The sequence below is a fragment of the Hemicordylus capensis genome, chromosome 6, assembly GCF_027244095.1.
Source record: "Hemicordylus capensis ecotype Gifberg chromosome 6, rHemCap1.1.pri, whole genome shotgun sequence".
NCBI lineage: Eukaryota > Metazoa > Chordata > Lepidosauria > Squamata > Cordylidae > Hemicordylus > Hemicordylus capensis.
In genome coordinates, this window is record NC_069662.1 from 22,615,239 (window position 1) to 22,633,069 (window position 17,831).

A 17,831-nucleotide genomic window follows, 5' to 3' on the forward strand; every position below is an offset into this window, starting at 1 on the left:
ATATAGAAGTAGCACAAGCTTGAGGGCACTAAGATTTGGGACACTCGAGTGTCTAGCCCAACTTTGTAGACCTAAAAATGTGACTTGAAAGGGATTCACATCAAATGTGGTAAGAGATTTGTGCCCTTCCCTTTTCTGGTGCTATATATTTGAACTTTGACACCATGAGCCTTCTACAAAAAGAGAAAAATCATAGGAACAGAAGTGGATAAAGAGGCAGGTTTGGGTGTACAGTATTAATATATATTTATGCATACATTATATATTATAGCTTACTGTTCTAAATATATTCTCCCTTAAAGGAGTGCCCAGAGCTTAGCTGCGGGGAAAGCAACCAGCGCAAGGGGCCATGCAGCAGGCTAGGGGAGAGTTGAGTATTCCCTCCCTCACACAGATTTCTCATATCTGGTAAATGCAGGCTGGAAAACTATGTGTATGCTGTATAACTTGTAGACTGGCATAAAACAAATCTTAATACTCAGAAGAACCACTCTAGGGAAGGATAGTAGAGTGATAGTGGAGTATGTATGACTGGAGGTCAAAGGAGAGAGGGACAGGTGAACAGTGAACACAAGGAATACAACCATGAACCTTTTACAAATACTCCTATGAATCCTATCCTTGTAACTAGAAGAGCTAGAATCTTGTTCCTCACCCCAGATTCAAAATTATGTGCCTGCATAGTAGCTAGAATCACAACTTCCACCACCACCTCACCGCAGATTAAGTCAAATGTTCCATAGGGTACATTCTACAAGATTCTGTGTCTGCATTGTCACCAACTATGGTCAGCCATGTCTCTTGTATCATTCTAAAAATGGATTGTATTCAGTTGCAGTGCTTAATTTTAGTGTGACTGTTCTGGAGACCATCCTCCATCTCTGTAGAAACACAGCTACTCTGTGGGGTTTTTTTGGATTATGTGAAAGGAGGGTGGCCTGTTCTTGCTTTCCTTTTTATCAGGCAGAGGTGGTTTTCTTAAAGATGCTATAGTAGCAGTACTCCCAAATATCTATTTTTCATAAGGCACTTACACTCCAGAATATTAGGAAATCCCCTACCATTACAAGGAATTTTAGGCAGAAGCAGCAAGATACCTGAAAGCTCTGTGAATCTTGTCTCCACCTGAGCCTTGCAATTCATTTTATTTTGTGTTTGGTCCTCCCAGATGACTTGCTTTCTTCTACACAAACTGGGAAAGGGTGTGAGCTTAAATAGGCGGTGGCTCTAGGTACCGTAACTGCAAATGAGGCCACGAGATTCCTTTGGGTTCAATCCAGATAGGATGCTGGTTGTAGGGTAGACTGACGTAGAATAGTGCCAGCAGTAAAGCACATATTACCAGGAGCCCTGGAAGCAGCTTCTGCAGGATGTGCAGCAACAGGCAGCCAAAGGGGAAAGCAAGGAACCTGTGTGAAGAGAGGACACTATATTGTTCTCGAGACTGCTGGAAGATTTTATGTCAACCAAGTTCAACAAGGCCAAAGCACTTATCTTGGGGATGAAGACAACTTTTTATGTGGAGCAGGTATGGAGCTAAAAGCCAAGAAGGGAATAGAAGGGAGTCGGGACAGTTGGTAGAAGAAGCTATGGATTTAGATCAGAGTAGAGCAACTGTGGGGATGCAATGGACTCTCACAACAATATAGCTAGTAGGCTTGTGCACAATGGGAAATATTTGATCAGATACAATAAGTATCAGAATTGTATTTTAGGACCCTTGCAAATATCAGATATGGTATGGTTATCTGATTTCCAATCAGATCTAATAAAATGGAAAAAGTTCCTATAGATGTCTACGGGAAGAGAGAAAAATTGGGAATGGTTGGGCAGAGCTCTGAAATTTGGCACAAGTATGTTTCCCAGACTATGGGAAAGACCTATATTGGGCAGCAGCGATATAGGAAGATGCTGAAAGGCATCATCTCATACTGCACGGGAGGAGGCAATGGTAAACCTCTCCTGTATTCTACCAAAGAAAACCACAGGGCTCTGTGAGCGCCAAGAATCAAAATCGACTTGATGGCACACTTTACCTTTAGTTCAGGATTATAGGACTCTCTATTGAATTGTAAGTAAATTGGTCCATTAATTGATCTTTTTTGGTGTGATAAGGTGTTCTTGTGCAACCTTATTAAACCTAAAAAATTCAATCGACAGCTGGACCAATTTAAAATTCTGTCATCCTGAACTACATGTGAGCTCTCTGCCTAGCCATTCCTAATTTTTTCCTCCTCTCCCCATGGATGCCTATGGGGATTTTTATTTTATTTTTAGTAATGGTTTTGGGCAAGGTGTTCTTGGGCAGGAGCATCATTTTGTTAAACCAAGAAAGTATTCTCGTGCAAGAACACCTTATCAAACCTTTAAAAAAGCTCCAAGGAACAATAATCTCAGTTGCTGCTAGTTGAGAGAAGAGGCTGTTCCATGCTCTGTACTTAATTTCTGGGCCTGAATAAATAAGTTACACTGATAATACTAAAATGGGGCAGATAAAGTACTTCCCCCTTTCTTGCAAACAATCTACTGGAAAATGAGCAAACCCTAAACAGATGTGATTTTAGCACCCCCTGCTCTCATCTCAGAACTTTCCTGAGTTCCTATATCACTAGTAGACTTGTAAAAGAATATTATCCTACATTATCTAGCACAGAGAATTTGGGTGGCGGTGGATTCTACCCATTGTATCAGAATATTCTTTTCCAAGTCTAACCTCCATCTTTGTTCATATTTCAGAATGCACAAGAGTAACCTACAGGAGTACACAGGAAGGTGAGCTATGAAAGTAGTTACATCACTTCCCAGTTTAAAAATCTGGACACATCTAGTGTAAGCTGGACACATTTAGTGTTCATAGACACATTATACTCAGTTATACAAAAGAGCAACTGTGGGTTTTTCCCTTGGCAAGCTGAAAGGCAAACCAGTGCTTGCCTGGAAGTGTCACTATCTGCCCTGAAAGACTTTCCCCTTAATCTCAAAAGTGAAAAGCTAGTTACGGTTACTCAATAGTAAAGGAAAGGCACTCTATACTTGCACTTAAAAGTGACCTCCCTTCAGGATAGTTCTCATGTTTCAAGTTTGAGTTGTGACACTAATGTCAGGTTCTGGGACTCAGGTGTAGGTCTATTCTATGTTGTAAATAATTCACCAGAAGCAAGGAGTAACATATATCCCAATATGGGAAACCACTTCAAGATAAAACCTGGATAAGTGATGTGTGTGCACAAGCCAAAGCCTGACATGGCAAAAAACTACTTGCACTCCTTCAAAGCTACACCAAGGAGTTCTGCTAGGTAACAGTGAGCTGCAACTATGCTTGCCAAAACTGTATGTGACTGTTGCAGGAGCTTCTCACCTCTGAATTAGGATTTCAAACCAGTTGTGATGAGACTCCTTCCCGCCAGTTGGAATTAGCTCTCCATGCACTGGGACTAAAGCCTGTTCCTGTGGGGCTGTTTCAGGATTGCTGGAACAAAGAGCCCAAACACACTGTAGCATCCATATGCTAAAAGATTTGGTTTGAATGCCAATAAAACAAATATTTACACTATCTGGCATTTGTCATAAGACTTGGAAAATGGATGCCAGAAACTGAGTGTTCTGTCTCCGCCAAGCCATAATGCTTCTCTTTCTCACACTCCTCCCCCAACATGATGGATCGGGGGGGGGGGGATGTGCTTTGTCTGGCAAGGTACAATATATTTTCAATATTAAAAAAGGGGGCTAATCCAGGACAAGTGACTTCTGAGTATTCCTCAGCTGCAGGCAGCCCTCAAAGCAGCGTAAGAAATCCCTGTTCCAAAAGCATGTGCTGCATAAATCCTTTTCAGTTTCATATTACTTGTCAATCTGACCTCCTATTTGAAATGGATACTTTAAACTTCATGGTATGTGTGACAGCTAGAGCGCAAACATTTATTCTCATGTTCAGTTAAAAGCACTGCTACAGCAATCTGTCCTCAAAACAGAACTATTTGTCCCTCATTAATAGCCACCTCATTCTGCCTAATAGTAAGGCTGTCCCTAAACATGGATTAGTTTTATCAACATGCACACTCACGATTTTGTTGAGATGAATGCTGTGATATCTGGAGAGTTGGCACAGGCAGCCTTTTGAGAAACAAAATTGATTGACATGATAAAGATACTCACACACTGTGATGTTTTCAATGACTTTTTTGTGGATAAAATATCTTGTATTTGGGCTGAACTGGATTCCAGTTACTGCATAGTCTACTGTGGACATGTCCAGCAACTTCTCTTATAAGAATAGATTGGCTCACTTTCAGTTTGTGACTCCTGAGGATGTGGGCAAACTGCTTCAGACTGTGTGTCCTACAACCTGTTCTCTTGACCCTTGCCCAACAGCTTATTTCATCTGGTAATTGTATTCTCAGAAAGAGTAAATTTACAAGACAAAGTCTGGTAAACATAAATGCTTCTCTAAGGCAGGGCAGAATGCCTTCTTGTCTATTATTAAGCGTTATTTGAAAAAACCTGCACTGGATCCCTCAGAGCTAGCTAATTACAGACCCATTTCCAATCTTCCATGGTTGGGCAAGGTGACTGAGCAGGTGGTAGCCTCTAAGCTCCAGGACATTTTGGATGATGCAGAGTATCTAGACCCACTCAAACTGGCTTTTGAGTGGGCCATGGGGTCGAGATTGCCTTGGTTGACCTGATGGATGATCTCCAATTGGTTACTGACAGTGATTCTGCAGATCCTCTTAGATCTCTCAGCAATCTTCAATACCATTGTCTCCTGGGTTGCCTGAGGGAGGTGGGATTGGGTGGCAGTTTTTACAGTAGTACTGTTCCTACCTCTCTGGTAGATTCCAGATGGTGTTGCTTTGGAGTCTGCTGCTCTGTAAAACGAGAACTAAAGTATGGAGTTTCACAAGGCTCCATACTGTCTCCAGTGCTCCTTAACATCTACATGAAACCACTGGGAGAGATCATCGGGAAGTTTGGTGCAGGGTGTTATCAATATGCTGATGACACCCAAATCTATTTCTCATATCGACCTCATCAGGAAATGGCATAACTTCCCTAAATACCTGCCTGGAGGAGATAATTGGAGGTGGATACAAAATGAGCTGGCCTGTTTTGGTTCGAGTCTGAACTGGACCTGAACCAGACTGGACCAGTTTGGTTTTGCCCCCCATTGAACCCCCTCGGTTTGGGGAAGGGTTGCAAGCCTTTTTAAAGTTTGTTTGTTTTTTTTAAACTGTACTTATTCCCTCCAGGGGGCTTCTCCAAGCCGTGGAGGTTCCCCCTTCCCCACCAACCTCTATTTTGGCAAAAATTTGGGCATAGCCATTTTGTAGGCCGCTGCACATGCACAATGGGCCTCTGCATGGCCTGGGTCATGACAAATGTGGGGGAAAGACTTTTATTTTACATTAAAAGGCTCGCAACGCCCCCGAATGGCTGGGGGGGGGGATTGGTCTAGGGTCGAGCTGAACCAGGGGTGGTTCAACTCAACCTCGAACCTTCAAACCAAACCAGTTCCATGTCGAACTCGTTTGCACATCCCTAGCCATAATGGGCTGGATGAGGAATCTAAATAAGATGGAGGTACTGACTGGGGTGGGTGGGTTTGGGACCCAAGAGATGGTTTAGATCTGCCTGTTCTGGATGAGGTTACACACCCCCTGAAAGATCAGCTTGGGAGTGCTCCTGGATCCAAAACTCTCTCTCTGGTTTCTCAGGTTGAGGCAGCAGCCAGGAGTGCTTTATATCTGCTTCAGTTGATACATCAAATATGCCCATTTCTGGAGGTAAATGACAGTGGTGCATATGCTGGTAACCTCCAAGCTTGACTACTGTAATGACTATGTGGGGCTGTCTTTGTACATAGGCCGGAAACTACTATTGGTACAGAATGCAGCAGCCAGATTGGTCTCTGATAACTTGAAGGGACCATAACACAGATTTTAAAAGAACTGCACTGGCTGTTGATATGTTTCCAAGTGAAAGACAAAGTGCTGGTTATTACCTATAAGGACGTTAACAGCTTGGGCCCATGGTACTTAAGATAGTGCCTTCTTTTTTTCTTGAACCCAACCACCTATTAAGATAATCTGGAAGCTTTACACTCATGGCTTTTAATTCAAATCCACTCCGGATTGGAGCATGCCAGTCCAGATATTAGTTATATCTACCCCGATGTATCATGGACCAGTACAGACATGACTCTGTTTTCCTCCAAAGGGAGGCTGGGCATTCTGGCTTAGCCTGAAATATGTCCAGCTTTTTAAAAATCCTGTATTTCCAGCAGCTTTCGAAGAAAACCCGACGTTTTCCTTTTATGCACAGAGGGGCCACTGCCGACAATTCGGCTTACTCACACTTTTGTGTTTTATTAAAAAAATGTCTGTTCAGTGGATTTCCGTAAATCCACCCAGGACTCTCAGCAAATGAGAGTTTGACAGCTCAGTCTGGTGTTGTCTTTGAGTGATTTGCAATTGCAAGTGCTGGGGGCAGGGGGAGGGTAGATTGATGCAATTCTATGGAGTGCAGAAAGGTGGGGGGGATTCCTGAGAAACTCAAGCACAAACAAAATGTGTGTCTTCAAAGTTTGGTCATCATAGCAACACAGCTTAAATATGCAGATGTTTGGAAGCTTAACAATAGACACTGCAGGATGGGGTTAAGTTCTGTTGCTTTGACTTGTCACTTTTGCAGACTTCGGGCTGGCTATCAAACTAAAAAAAAGTAATACTGAAGGGAGGCATCTCGTGCCTCCTCCTGGAATGTGATTGGTTGGAGGAAAAAAATTGAAACAAACAGCAAATAGTGGGAAATCACATAGGAGAAAGATCGCAGGGAGTGTGGGAGGAGCCCACAGCTATGTAAACTTTGTTTAATTCGCCCCTGGTCAGGATCGAACTTGTAACCTTCTGGTTACAGGGCGGCAGGTTTACCACTGTGCCACCAGGGGCTCAAATATATCAGGCAGTATATAATGATAGATAGGTTGATCTAATGCAAGTTTTAAAATCTTATTTCTACCAGTTGCATTAGACCTTTAGGTCTCTAGCTGTCTTTCGCCTAACTGAAAACCTCAATGATTGTAGGGTGCATTTGTAGCCCAGAGACACTTTCTGGTATTCAAATATCACTTTAATTATTCACACTAACTATGAAAAAAGCAAGTTCCAGAGATCAGGATAAAGCAATTCTAGCAGGATTTCATCCATGTTGAGCAGCAGATGCAAAACCTGCAGTAGCTCATCTGATGTTGGCTTTCAACCATTTATTACCCTCTCCACAACTACTTTATACAGAAGAGCTCTTAACGTACTCATCACAGCATATAAAGCACCTAATACAGCACACCAAATGTCCCAGTAGTTACGTATGTGGGTTATGGGAAGTAACTACTTTAAATCTGTTTTATCCAGTGTAATTTACTCTGAAGGATAATGTTAACTATGGAACATGCAGAGAACATTTTGATTTGGGGGACTAGGCTGGTCTTGATCCAGTAACAAAAAGGCTGGCACTTGCTTTCTGTTACTCTCTCAGACAGTCCAAAAAGACTCAGAACTCTTTCCTTAATAAGACCTACGATTTAAATGTCAGTTGCCAACTGATTACCACCTCTCTGCTGGGTTTTACAAAATTCTCAGAACTGCTGCTCTGGATCTACTTTCAGTGACCTCCCTCGGTTCTTTTGAACTTCAAGCAGAAAGACTATGCTATTTTTGCTACTTTGCTAGCCACCATGGTGAATGGAGAACTTGAATTCAACATTTTAACAAACAGGAGCACCATAAAGGGTGCAGTCCTTGGTCTTTCATTTCTTTTTCTTCTTTTGTAAGGCCTTGTTTAACAGCGAGGGAGGATCAAAGTGCCCCTTAATCTTGAAAACTGCAGGATAATGACAGTGAACAACATTCCATTATAATCCCTCTCTGGTTTCACTCTGAATGTACTCTGTAGCAGTGCATTCACCACAGAGATGCTGCCATCTCTGTGGCAAGCTGCAACTAATTTCCATCCCAGTCAAAACATTGAAAAGTAGTCACCATATGGACCAGGGCCATACCAAACAGTGTGTGTGATCCACTTGTGGAACTCTCTGCCACAGGATGTGGTGACAGCCAACAACCTGGATGGCTTTAAGAGGAGTTTGGATGACTTCATGGAGGAGAGGTCTATCAATGGCTACTAGTCAGAGGGCTGTGGGCCACCTCCAGCCTCAAGGGCAGGGTGCCTCTGAGTACCAGTTGTAGGGGAGTAATGGCAGGAGAGAGGGCACGCCCTCAACTCCTGTCTGTGGCTTCCAGCGGCATCTGGTGGGCCACTGTGTGAAACAAGATGCTGGACTAGATGGGCCGTGGGCCTGATCCAGCAGGGCTGTTCTTATGTTCTTATGTGTGTGCTTCAGTCAGTTGGGTATTCCTTACTATTGAGACAGTATCTCACTTTAAATTTGGAGTTTAATTGAAAAATATTACCTAGTGCATTTGCTCTTTTCCACACTCCTACATCGGATGCAACTTTTCTTTTGCCAATGTCCGTGTTCACTGGGTTATGCCAGGGTAGCAGGCTTTCCCCAAAATATGTTTTTACAACTCCCTTGTAAGGCATTGCCGCAGTGGGGCTAACAGGTAGGTACGCAAGGCCTCAGAGCATTGGCCAGGAAGAGCAGCCTCCCTTATTGACTCTTGAGCCTCGTCTGTTACCCTCACCGACAAGAGCCCCAGTATGCTACCTTCCTTGTTTCTGAAGGACTCATCGGGCTCTGGCCCTCGTCCTTGACTGGCCCCTCATCACGGGCTGAGTTTGCTTTATATAATATCCGTCACATGGGATCCGTCCAAGACTTTGGCTTGGCGTCTCGTGAGAGTTGTTCCATTCCTCACGGGATCACGCCACCTTGCCAGGGCATGGTCTCGTGAGTCCAGGAGGGCCAGCCGCAGTCTTTCCCCACCACAGAGGGAGCTGGAGCAACTCCCACAGGATCTAGGAGGGGTGGCGGTGCCCAGTCAGGCAAGTTGATTTTGTCGTCGTCCCCCTCGTTATCACTCGCTCCCACACCGGTTCCCCCTCCACACACACACCATTCCAGTGGCTCGCCCAGGGGTTCCTGTGAATCTTCCGCGAGGCAGGATATAAAGTTGGTGTTGACACTGGCAGTTCCGCGACAATGCTGGATCAAAAACCGATAGGGCAGGAGGGACAGACATCAGGGCATTATGCGGAGATTATGGTCCTTCATGTGATAGATCCTTCTGCTGTCAATATGAAGGGATTGTTGCCTAGGTAATAGCAAAGAGACAAGATGCCCTACCGCATAGCTAGTGCATCATGTTCCACTATTGAATACTTCTGTACAAGGGGCTGCAGTTTGTGGCTTAGGAAGAGGACAGGATGCTCCTCGCCTTGCCATTCCTGAGATAACACAGTGACAATCCCTGTGGAGGATGCATCTGTCTGAAAAATGAAAGGTTTGTCAAAGTTGGGACATCGTAGAACCAGTTTATGACACAAGGTGTCTCTTAAAGTCTGAAAGGCCTGGTCAACTTCCTTGTTCCAGGGCAGTTGTGCCAGAGTTTGCTTCTGTAACAAATTAGTCAGGTGTGTGGCTTTGGTGGCAAAATTATGAATGAATTTCTGGTAATAGCCTAGTAGCCTACCATTACCAAGAAGCAGTGGAGCTGGCGTTTCATCTGAGGTCCCTCTAACTGATGGATGGCATTTACCTTAGGGTCCTGGGGCCATATCAGCCCACCCCCGATGGTGTATCCTAAATACTTTAGTTCCCGAGTGGCCAGCACTGTCTTTTTGGGGTTGGTGGTAAGGCCTGCTTGGGATAACTCTTGGAAGACGGTTCAAAGGTGGCACAGACAGGTGTCCCACATGGGGCTGAAGACCACTATATCATCTAGAAATACCAGGGCAAAGTCCTTGCAATCTCCCAATATTGCTTTGGTTTTGTACAGTTGTTTCCCCTCAGAATTCTAAGAATTGGGAAATGTTAATTTGTAGATACTTTAACCTTGTGGTCAATAAGGTGTTGAAATGTGACAGTGGCTCTATTCAGGCCCAAAGGCATCATGACGAATTGGAGGAGGCCTTGGGGGCTGGCAAAGGCATCTTTTCCTTATCTTCGGTTCGCAACGGAATCTGCCAATAGCCCTTCGTGAGGTCTATCGAGGACAGATAGGCCAATGCTTTCAATCAATCAATCAATCATCAGGTCATTGGCACCCATGCATCACCTGAGCATTGAGTATGATAAGCCACCACCCTATTCACTTCACAGAAATCAATACAAAACCTGGTTGAGCCTTCAGGCTTCGGGAAAAGGACCACCAGGCTACACCAGGGGCTGTGGGGATGTTTGATGACCCCCAACTGCAGCATTTTCTGGACCTCAGTGGCCACCACCTGCTGACGCTTCTACAGTATCGGGTGCCATGCGGTACGGATGACCACTCCTGGGGGAGGGGAGGGTGCTGATCCGATGTTCCATGACATTCATGTGGTCTGGGAGGTGGGAGAACAGTGCGGAGAACTGGCCCAGCAGCTCTTGTAGTTGTCATTGCCAATTGCCTGTGAGGTTCAGGTCTACAAGGGGTTTCTGGTCCTCTGAGCTGATACCGGTGGCCTGCCAACACTGGGGGGCCCCTAACTTCCTTTTTACCCACACTTTGAGATGGTTTATATGAAGCCTTTTTGTGGCATTGTGCCTGGTTCCACATTGGATTTCATAATTGACTGGTCCCAGTTGTCTGAGCAAGGGAAATGGACCAACCCATTGACTGTCGTGAGGGCTGGGCAAAACTCCAGCCTGCACTCATACCCAGGTGCTGGGCGGGAACTGCTGTTCTCTGGTGGTCCAGTTGTAATAAGTTCACTGTTTTTCCTGGGCTACGAGCAAGCAGCAGGCTGCTTCTTGAATTTCTCAGAGGCATGCTTGTAGCTGCTCTATGTATTCTCTTGTGGGCTTCAGAGGCTGTGCTAAGGGGGCCAACCATGTGTCCCACACTAGCTTGAGAATGCTCCAGGGTTTCCGGCCAAACAAGAGGTTGAACGGGGCATATCCCAGGGAGGACTGTGGAGTTTCTCATAAGGTGAAAAGAATGGGATCAAGATATAGGTCCCACAAATGAGGTTTGACTGGTGTTACTTTGCTTATCATCAGTTTTAGAGTCTGATTCAATCACTCCACCAATCCATCTGTTTGGGGGTGGTAAATAGAGGTAAACATCTGCTTTACCATCCAAATCCAGGATAAGCCTTCAACGACGGTTGAACGGAGTGACGTCCCCTGGTCAGATAAAAGTTCCCGGGGCAACCCCCCAGGTCGGTTAGATGCTTGTTGGCAAACAGGACAGGACCAGCAGTAGCTCAGGACTCCTTCACAGACAGCCACTCTCGCCAGCGTGCCTCGGTGGCTTTGATGCCCAGCTGAGGGTAAGTCATGCACATACTCTAATATTTGTTTCCTAAACTCCTGTAGGACCAACTGCTTTACTTCGAGGCCCTTTCCTGGGGCACAGGTTACCAGCAACCATACTCCTCTATGGCTAACCGTTCCCAAAGGTAACGTAATGAGGGGTCTTGCTCCTGGGTGCGCCAGAACAGTGGACAGGATGTCAAGGCAGCAGGCCTTTCCTCCTCCTGGGGTGGGGGTCCCTTCCCCTGATAGGCCCCTGTTCCCAGTCCTGATGGACCTGTGCCGGCTTGGTATCTTCGGCCATCAAGGAAAACGGTTCTCGGGGTTGGGTTGTTTCATGTAACAGGGCACAAACTCCTGGGGCATCCCGCCCCACCAAAAGTGAACAGCGGAGCCCTGGAATAACCACTAAAGTACATGACTTGTTGGACCCCTCCTAAAGTAACCAGGACACAAATCAGGTCTAACTGTTGCCAATGTAAATGGATGCAGGTGATTTGGCCGTAGCCATGCTGAGGTATGTCGGGCAGTGCCACGGTTTCATCATAGACACCAAACTGCCAGAATCCAGTAGTGCTTATACCAGTGTTATTATCAGGACTGCGGCTACCCACAGAGGTTCCCTCTCGTCATCGCCATCTCCTTGACCCAAGGCAGCCCAGCCCTGCCAATCACACTCCATCTGTAGTCAGTCGTGCTGCAGATGGCCCAGTTAGCCACACAAATAACAGGCTGCTGGTCCAGGAAGCTTCTGGGTTCTTCCTTCCTCTGCCTGAGCCCCACCCCCTGTGTGCCCCATCTTGGATCTATTGGAGTTCGGCCCCCTCCTGGGCTTCTACCACATGCCACCAGGGGTAGACCCTACCCTGCAGACTCTATCGTGCGCAGCCTGAAGCAGGTTTCAGGGCCCCTCATCCTGGGGAGAAGCACTGGGGAGCCATCTTCTAGCCCAGTCCTCAGCCCCCGATCCCCCAGGGATAGCTATGAGCTGGGGGGGAGGTCCACTCTGTAGGGTCATTGCACCTCTAGAATCTCAGCAGCCAGGAAGGTAAGTAGCTGCCTTCAATGTTGCCAGCTTATGTGAGACCCACAAATGCGCTTCGTAAGGCAAGATATAGAGAAGTTGCTCCATGATTACCTTGTCCATCAGTTTGGACTCTCCATCATTCTGGGGCTTCAACCACCTGCCTGCTGTCTCTCGCAACTCTGCTATCAAAGCCCAAGTACGGCCCCCAGATCTGTAGCGTATAGCCCCAAAGCACTGCCTATATATTTTCTCCGTGATCTCATAGCAATCAAATATGGCTTGCTTCACAGCCTCATAGTCATTTAACTCCCTGGTGGGCAAAGCCTGCATGGCGGATTGGGCCGGTCCTGTTAGATCTGAGCCCAATATCGTGGCCCAATGAGGCCAGGGCCAATGGGCAGCCTCCACATCGTCCTCAGCTGTTAATTTGGTCAAGGTAAACAGTGAACTCATGGGATGCCCGCTTGGTGTCTCTGCTCCTCCCAGTGCTTGAGTGGCAGGCTGCCTTGCCGCTAATCCTTCACAAATCCCTCTGACCAGTTTTGACTGGGCAGCCTGTTCCTGCTGCATCAGTTCCCTAGTGAAGTTAGCCTGCTGCTCCACCAGCCACTGTCCAAGCTGTGTAAGATCCATGATGGACGTCTCAACAACCCTGTGATCTCTTACCCCATGCACACCTCTCCACCATTAGCCTAAAGTTCCTCTATTCCCAAACTAAGCGGGCCAAGGACTTATGTGGTTGCAGGTCACCCTTCCTCAGATCCCAAGTTTTGGCACCATTTTGTAAGGCATTGCTGCAGTGGGGCTAACAGGGGTAGGTACGCAAGGCCTCAGAGCCAGGAAGAGCAGCCTCCCTTCTTGACTCTCGAACCTCGTCTGTTACCCTCACAGACCAGAGCCCTGGTGTGCTGCCTTCCTTGTTTCTGAAGGACTCATCAGGCTCTGGCCACCTTCGGCCCTCATCCTTGACTGGCCCCTCATCATGGGCTGAGCATGTTTTATATAATACCCGTCATGAGATCTGTTTCATGAGCTCACAAGAGTTGTTCCATTCCTCACAAGATCACTCTGTCTTGCTGCAGCTTGGTCTCGCGAATCCAGGAGGGTCAGCTGGGGAGGGAACCAGAGCGACTCCCGCAGGGTCTAGGAGGGGCGTCGTCGTCCAGTCAGGCAGGGTGAGTTCATCACCATCCCCCTCATTATTGCTTACTCCCGTGTCGGTTCCCTGACACCCCTCCTTAACAAACCTTGACTATTTTTATTTCATCACTCACAATCGTTATGCTGCTGCACACTGGCCCAATAAATAAACAACTCAACTGCACAAAACCCTCTTTACAAGTGACAGCAACAGAGAGCATGATTGACTCCATCCCACGGGAATTGGCCACAATGTCCAATTGATAAGAACTCTTGTCACACATTTTTCTGAAGCTGAGCAGGGAACTTTACCCTATTCATACACCTACACAAATTCCTACTTTTTTTTTTTCAGCAGACAACAAAAACTAGGTCCCATTCACACTTCATGTGACAGCACTTGAATGTTTGGCACTTTGTATATATGCAGCCAGGAGTCACAGCCTTCTTGTGGCCTTTGCTTATGTTATATTGAAATTAGGCAGATTCTAAGAGCACATTTTATGGAGGTGCTCATATATATGTTTTAAAGCTGGGCTTTGTTTTCTCTCTTCTCTCTATTAATCTGTTTATAGATTGTTAGGAGGGATCTTGCAAAGCACCTTGCACAGCACTGGCAGAAAAGCATGTTCTGTTCATGTATATAATGCTTAGCACTCCCTTTGTCCACTTCTCAGCTAGGGATATATATGCTATCATGGTGAAATGGTAAAGAAGTTTTAGGGCCTTTTCAGATAACTAGAAAAAATATTTTATTCTTTGCACAGCAGCTGCCCTAGTTCAAATCCAGGACCAATATAATGACATCCTGTTCCCATGTAATATATGGAGGGAGTGGGGATGTGCCTTGTTTCTGTGAAGGCAGGTGCATAGATTCCCAAGCTAAGAAAAAATCTAAATCTGGCTTGGCACAAAACTGACCAGCAGGAAACAATATTTGGATCATTAGTAGTACTACAAATGATTGGTTGAGTAAGTTAGAGAAACAGGAGTATACAAAAGGTATGTGCTGTGGAAATGGGGTTGGCAGATCAGGGACTCTTCTCATTATTACAGAGAAAAGCAGAAGTCAAATAATAAAGAACTGCCTGATGTGAAATATACCTAATTTCCAGTATTTCTATCAGGATATTAGCAACTTGAATTCAGCAATCATGTTCCCAGGAACAAGGGCGGAGCCACCATTGAGCGAATGGGTTTAAAGAACCCAGGCCGCCACCCCTCAGGGGCCATGCCTTGCACCCCAGACACGCCCCCCGCATCTGATGTCAGACGTGGGGTGTGTGATTTAGCTCCCAAACAGGGCTGTGCAGCCCCATTTTTGAGCTAAATCGTCCAGTGCTGCATTTGCAGCGTGGCAGAGAGACTCTCCCTGCCTTTTAAAGGCAAGGAGAGCTGCTCCTGGTAACGCTGCAAATACAGCGCTGGCCGATTTAGCTCCCAAACAGGGCCGCGCAGCCCCGTTTGGCAACTAAACCATGCCCATGCATCTCATGTCAGACACAGGGGTGTGGCTAAACACTCCCTGCGTGTGATGTCAGACGCAGGGGGAAGGGCTAGTGGGCTGTAGCAGTAGCAGAGCCCGGGCCGCTACTGGCCTCCCTCCACGCCTGCCCAGGAATGAAAGGGTGGGAGGATGTCTATATGTTCCTTTTCTTTTTATTATTTATTTATTATTATTCATTTATTATTAAAAAATTTATATTGCCCTTCCAAAAGGCTCAGAGCGTTACATTACGTTAAAACACCATTAAAATCAATTAACAATGAAAACAGAAATTATAAAACTGCATAAAATAATAATTAATAATTAAAACATCATAAAACACCAATTAAATAGCCAAAACAATTTAAAAACAAGTTTTAAAAAGCTGAGAAAGCTTGGTTGAAGAGATGTGTTTTCAGAAGTTTCTTAAAAATTACCAGAGATGGGGAGGCTCGTATCTTAGTAGGGAGCGCATTCCACAATCTTGGGGGCAGCAGCTGAGAAAGCCTGTCTCTGTGTAGCCACCAAACGAGTTGATAGCAACTGGAGACAGACCTCCTCAAGTGACCTCAATGGGCGGTGGGGCACATAGTGAAGAAGACGTTCTCTTAGATACCCAGGGCCTAAGCCGTCTTTTGCAATTTCTGCACTTACCCATTCCTTTTCCAAAGTTCTGAACTCCCCTGGAGATGTCAGCAAAGATGGAAACATCCCACACAAAGGGCTAGGCAGACCAGCTTCTTCACTGAATTCCTGATGAAGACACAAGAAGGACCTACCAGTTTATAGCTCAACAAATGCTGCATGGAGTCTGAATGTTTTCCCTTTAAGAGGTCTTCCCTCTGTTGTGGAGATATCCCTCTGCTAACTGGACAAAGAAGCACCTTTTAAGTGGTGGCTCTTCTGTTTGGCTGGGGAAGAGCAACTGTCCCTATTCAAGCCCATCCAAGTGTCTCTTTAGTGGTTCTTTCACGTATTGTGTGTGTGGTTTTTTAAGATTGTGAGCCCTTCTGGGACAGGGAACCATCTATTTTCTTTTATTACTGGCAACATGGGGTATACATATTTTCAGTAACAGTAATAATAATGCTTTCCACCAGCATTAAAATAGCAGTATTTTGTCACTGGGAAAATTCTATTCTTTTCCTAGCTGTTGCATCCATGGCCTATGCAACTGTGTCTTTGAAAGATGTGTGCTCCCTCAGTGTGCCAACACAGCATTCAGATGACCATCCAGCCTTAGTTTAGTGGGAGTGGGGTTGGGAATAAAATGTAATGTGGCACTCTCCCTGCACTGCTCAAATTTTGATTGGCCATACTGGTTTTAGAGGTCCAGCTCCAGATGGCATCAACCTTTTGCTAATTACCCCCAACATCTAGAGGACAGGATATTGTGCCATGGGTGCTTGACTGGAGCTAGTGCAAAAACACCTCTCAAGATAAGTTCTGGTCTTGATAAGGCCCCAATTTATGTTCAGATAAGACAAATGTGTTACCCTGATGAGTTGACTAGCACCAACCCAAGATTTGAGGGTACCTGAGGCAAGTTCTGATCTACTTCCCCTTTACTGTCAGAGCAACAACACAACACTCCAAGAATACTAATTTGTGGGTCCTTCTTACTTTCTGTGTTTCTTCAATCTCCATGCAGAGTGGCTGTGCAGAGGCCTGTAAGTAGGCAGTCACAGTTTCAAGGGAATCTCTCGGCAGCCTACATTTTAAAAGACAGCTATCACAACACAATAGGGGAGTATATGAGTTGGAGAAAACAAAGAAATGTTTTTACTTTTACACACAGGAATACTGAATTGTTTTAAAAAGATAGGGTATCAGGAAAAAACTGAAGAAAGCACAGTTGTCGTGTGACCCATATTAATAATAATAAATTCTATTTGTTAGCTGCCCCATAACATACCACCCCATATTAGAACCTTTGCAAAAGCAACATTTTAAGCAGATGCAAGTTGAAGCTCTCCACACCCCATTAACAGCAGATGGAAATTCACCAGGGAGTTATTCGCTCTTGGCTTCAGAGTAAATGTTGAGCGAAGCCACTTTGAAGTATACTCGCAGCATTGAGAGAAGCAGCCCCTGCTCTCTGTTTTGTTTTGAAACAAGTCCACATGGCATGCTCCATGTTTTCCTTCTAGCCAATGGGGTGGGGGGCGAGAGAGCTCCTGCAAAGATAGATCTGCATTTCTGAAGAGAGTATGCCTCTTATCATGCTAATGATTGTATGTCAGTGCCTCTCCCATTTTCTCTGGTGTTTTCAGAAAAAGTAGCTTAAAACCAGCATTTAAAAAACCCAAACATACATTGAGATAAGCTAGAATTTGCATCACAAAGCCCGGTTTGTGTGTGGAGTGGGTCCAAAAATCTTGAAGGGATTTCGAGGTAAGTTTGGCTGGTGTGAGAACACACACACTTTCTTCTGAAGGAGATCTGGGGCAGAAGCCCTGTGTGTAAAGTCTCCAGGGGATTTCCCAGATGGCAAATTTACTTTCAAGTTCCCCAGGAGTGGAGGGTGTGAATTCACACACCGGGTGGATTTACCTCAAAGTCCCTGTGAGGTATCGGAGAGCACTCCACAGACAATTCAGGTTTTTCCTTGCGTATTGGAGCTTAGCCCAAATTATCCCCGTGCTAAGAAGTTCCACTTTCTACAGCAGCTTTTTGAAATAGCTGTACCCTGGGGTTTCTCAAAGTACCTCAAAGTACCCTGGTGTTTCTTCTGAGATATATGGGGGGCGGGCATAGTGATA

The 17,831-nt window shown here is 45.5% G+C and overlaps 1 protein-coding gene across 13 annotated transcripts in view; it reads right to left on the bottom strand.

Annotated features, from left to right (window-relative positions):
- Positions 1–221: 221 nt before the first annotated feature.
- Positions 222–17,831, bottom strand: part of KASH5 (KASH domain containing 5) — a 46,039-nt gene continuing 28,429 nt past the window's right edge. For 9 of the 13 annotated variants that reach the window (XM_053263121.1, XM_053263131.1, XM_053263122.1 and 6 more), the window contains 5 exons: positions 16,693–16,798; positions 15,724–15,822; positions 4,064–4,113; positions 3,359–3,469; positions 222–1,409 (listed from right to left, as the gene is read on the bottom strand). In XM_053263121.1, coding sequence (XP_053119096.1) covers positions 1,211–1,409; positions 3,359–3,469; positions 4,064–4,113; positions 15,724–15,822; positions 16,693–16,798 — 565 coding nt within the window. In that variant the 3' untranslated portion in view covers positions 222–1,210. The remainder of the gene's footprint in view (positions 1,410–3,358; positions 3,470–4,063; positions 4,114–15,723; positions 15,823–16,692; positions 16,799–17,831) is intronic. The other 4 variants (XM_053263129.1, XM_053263125.1, XM_053263123.1 and 1 more) reach the window with 2 other exon arrangements.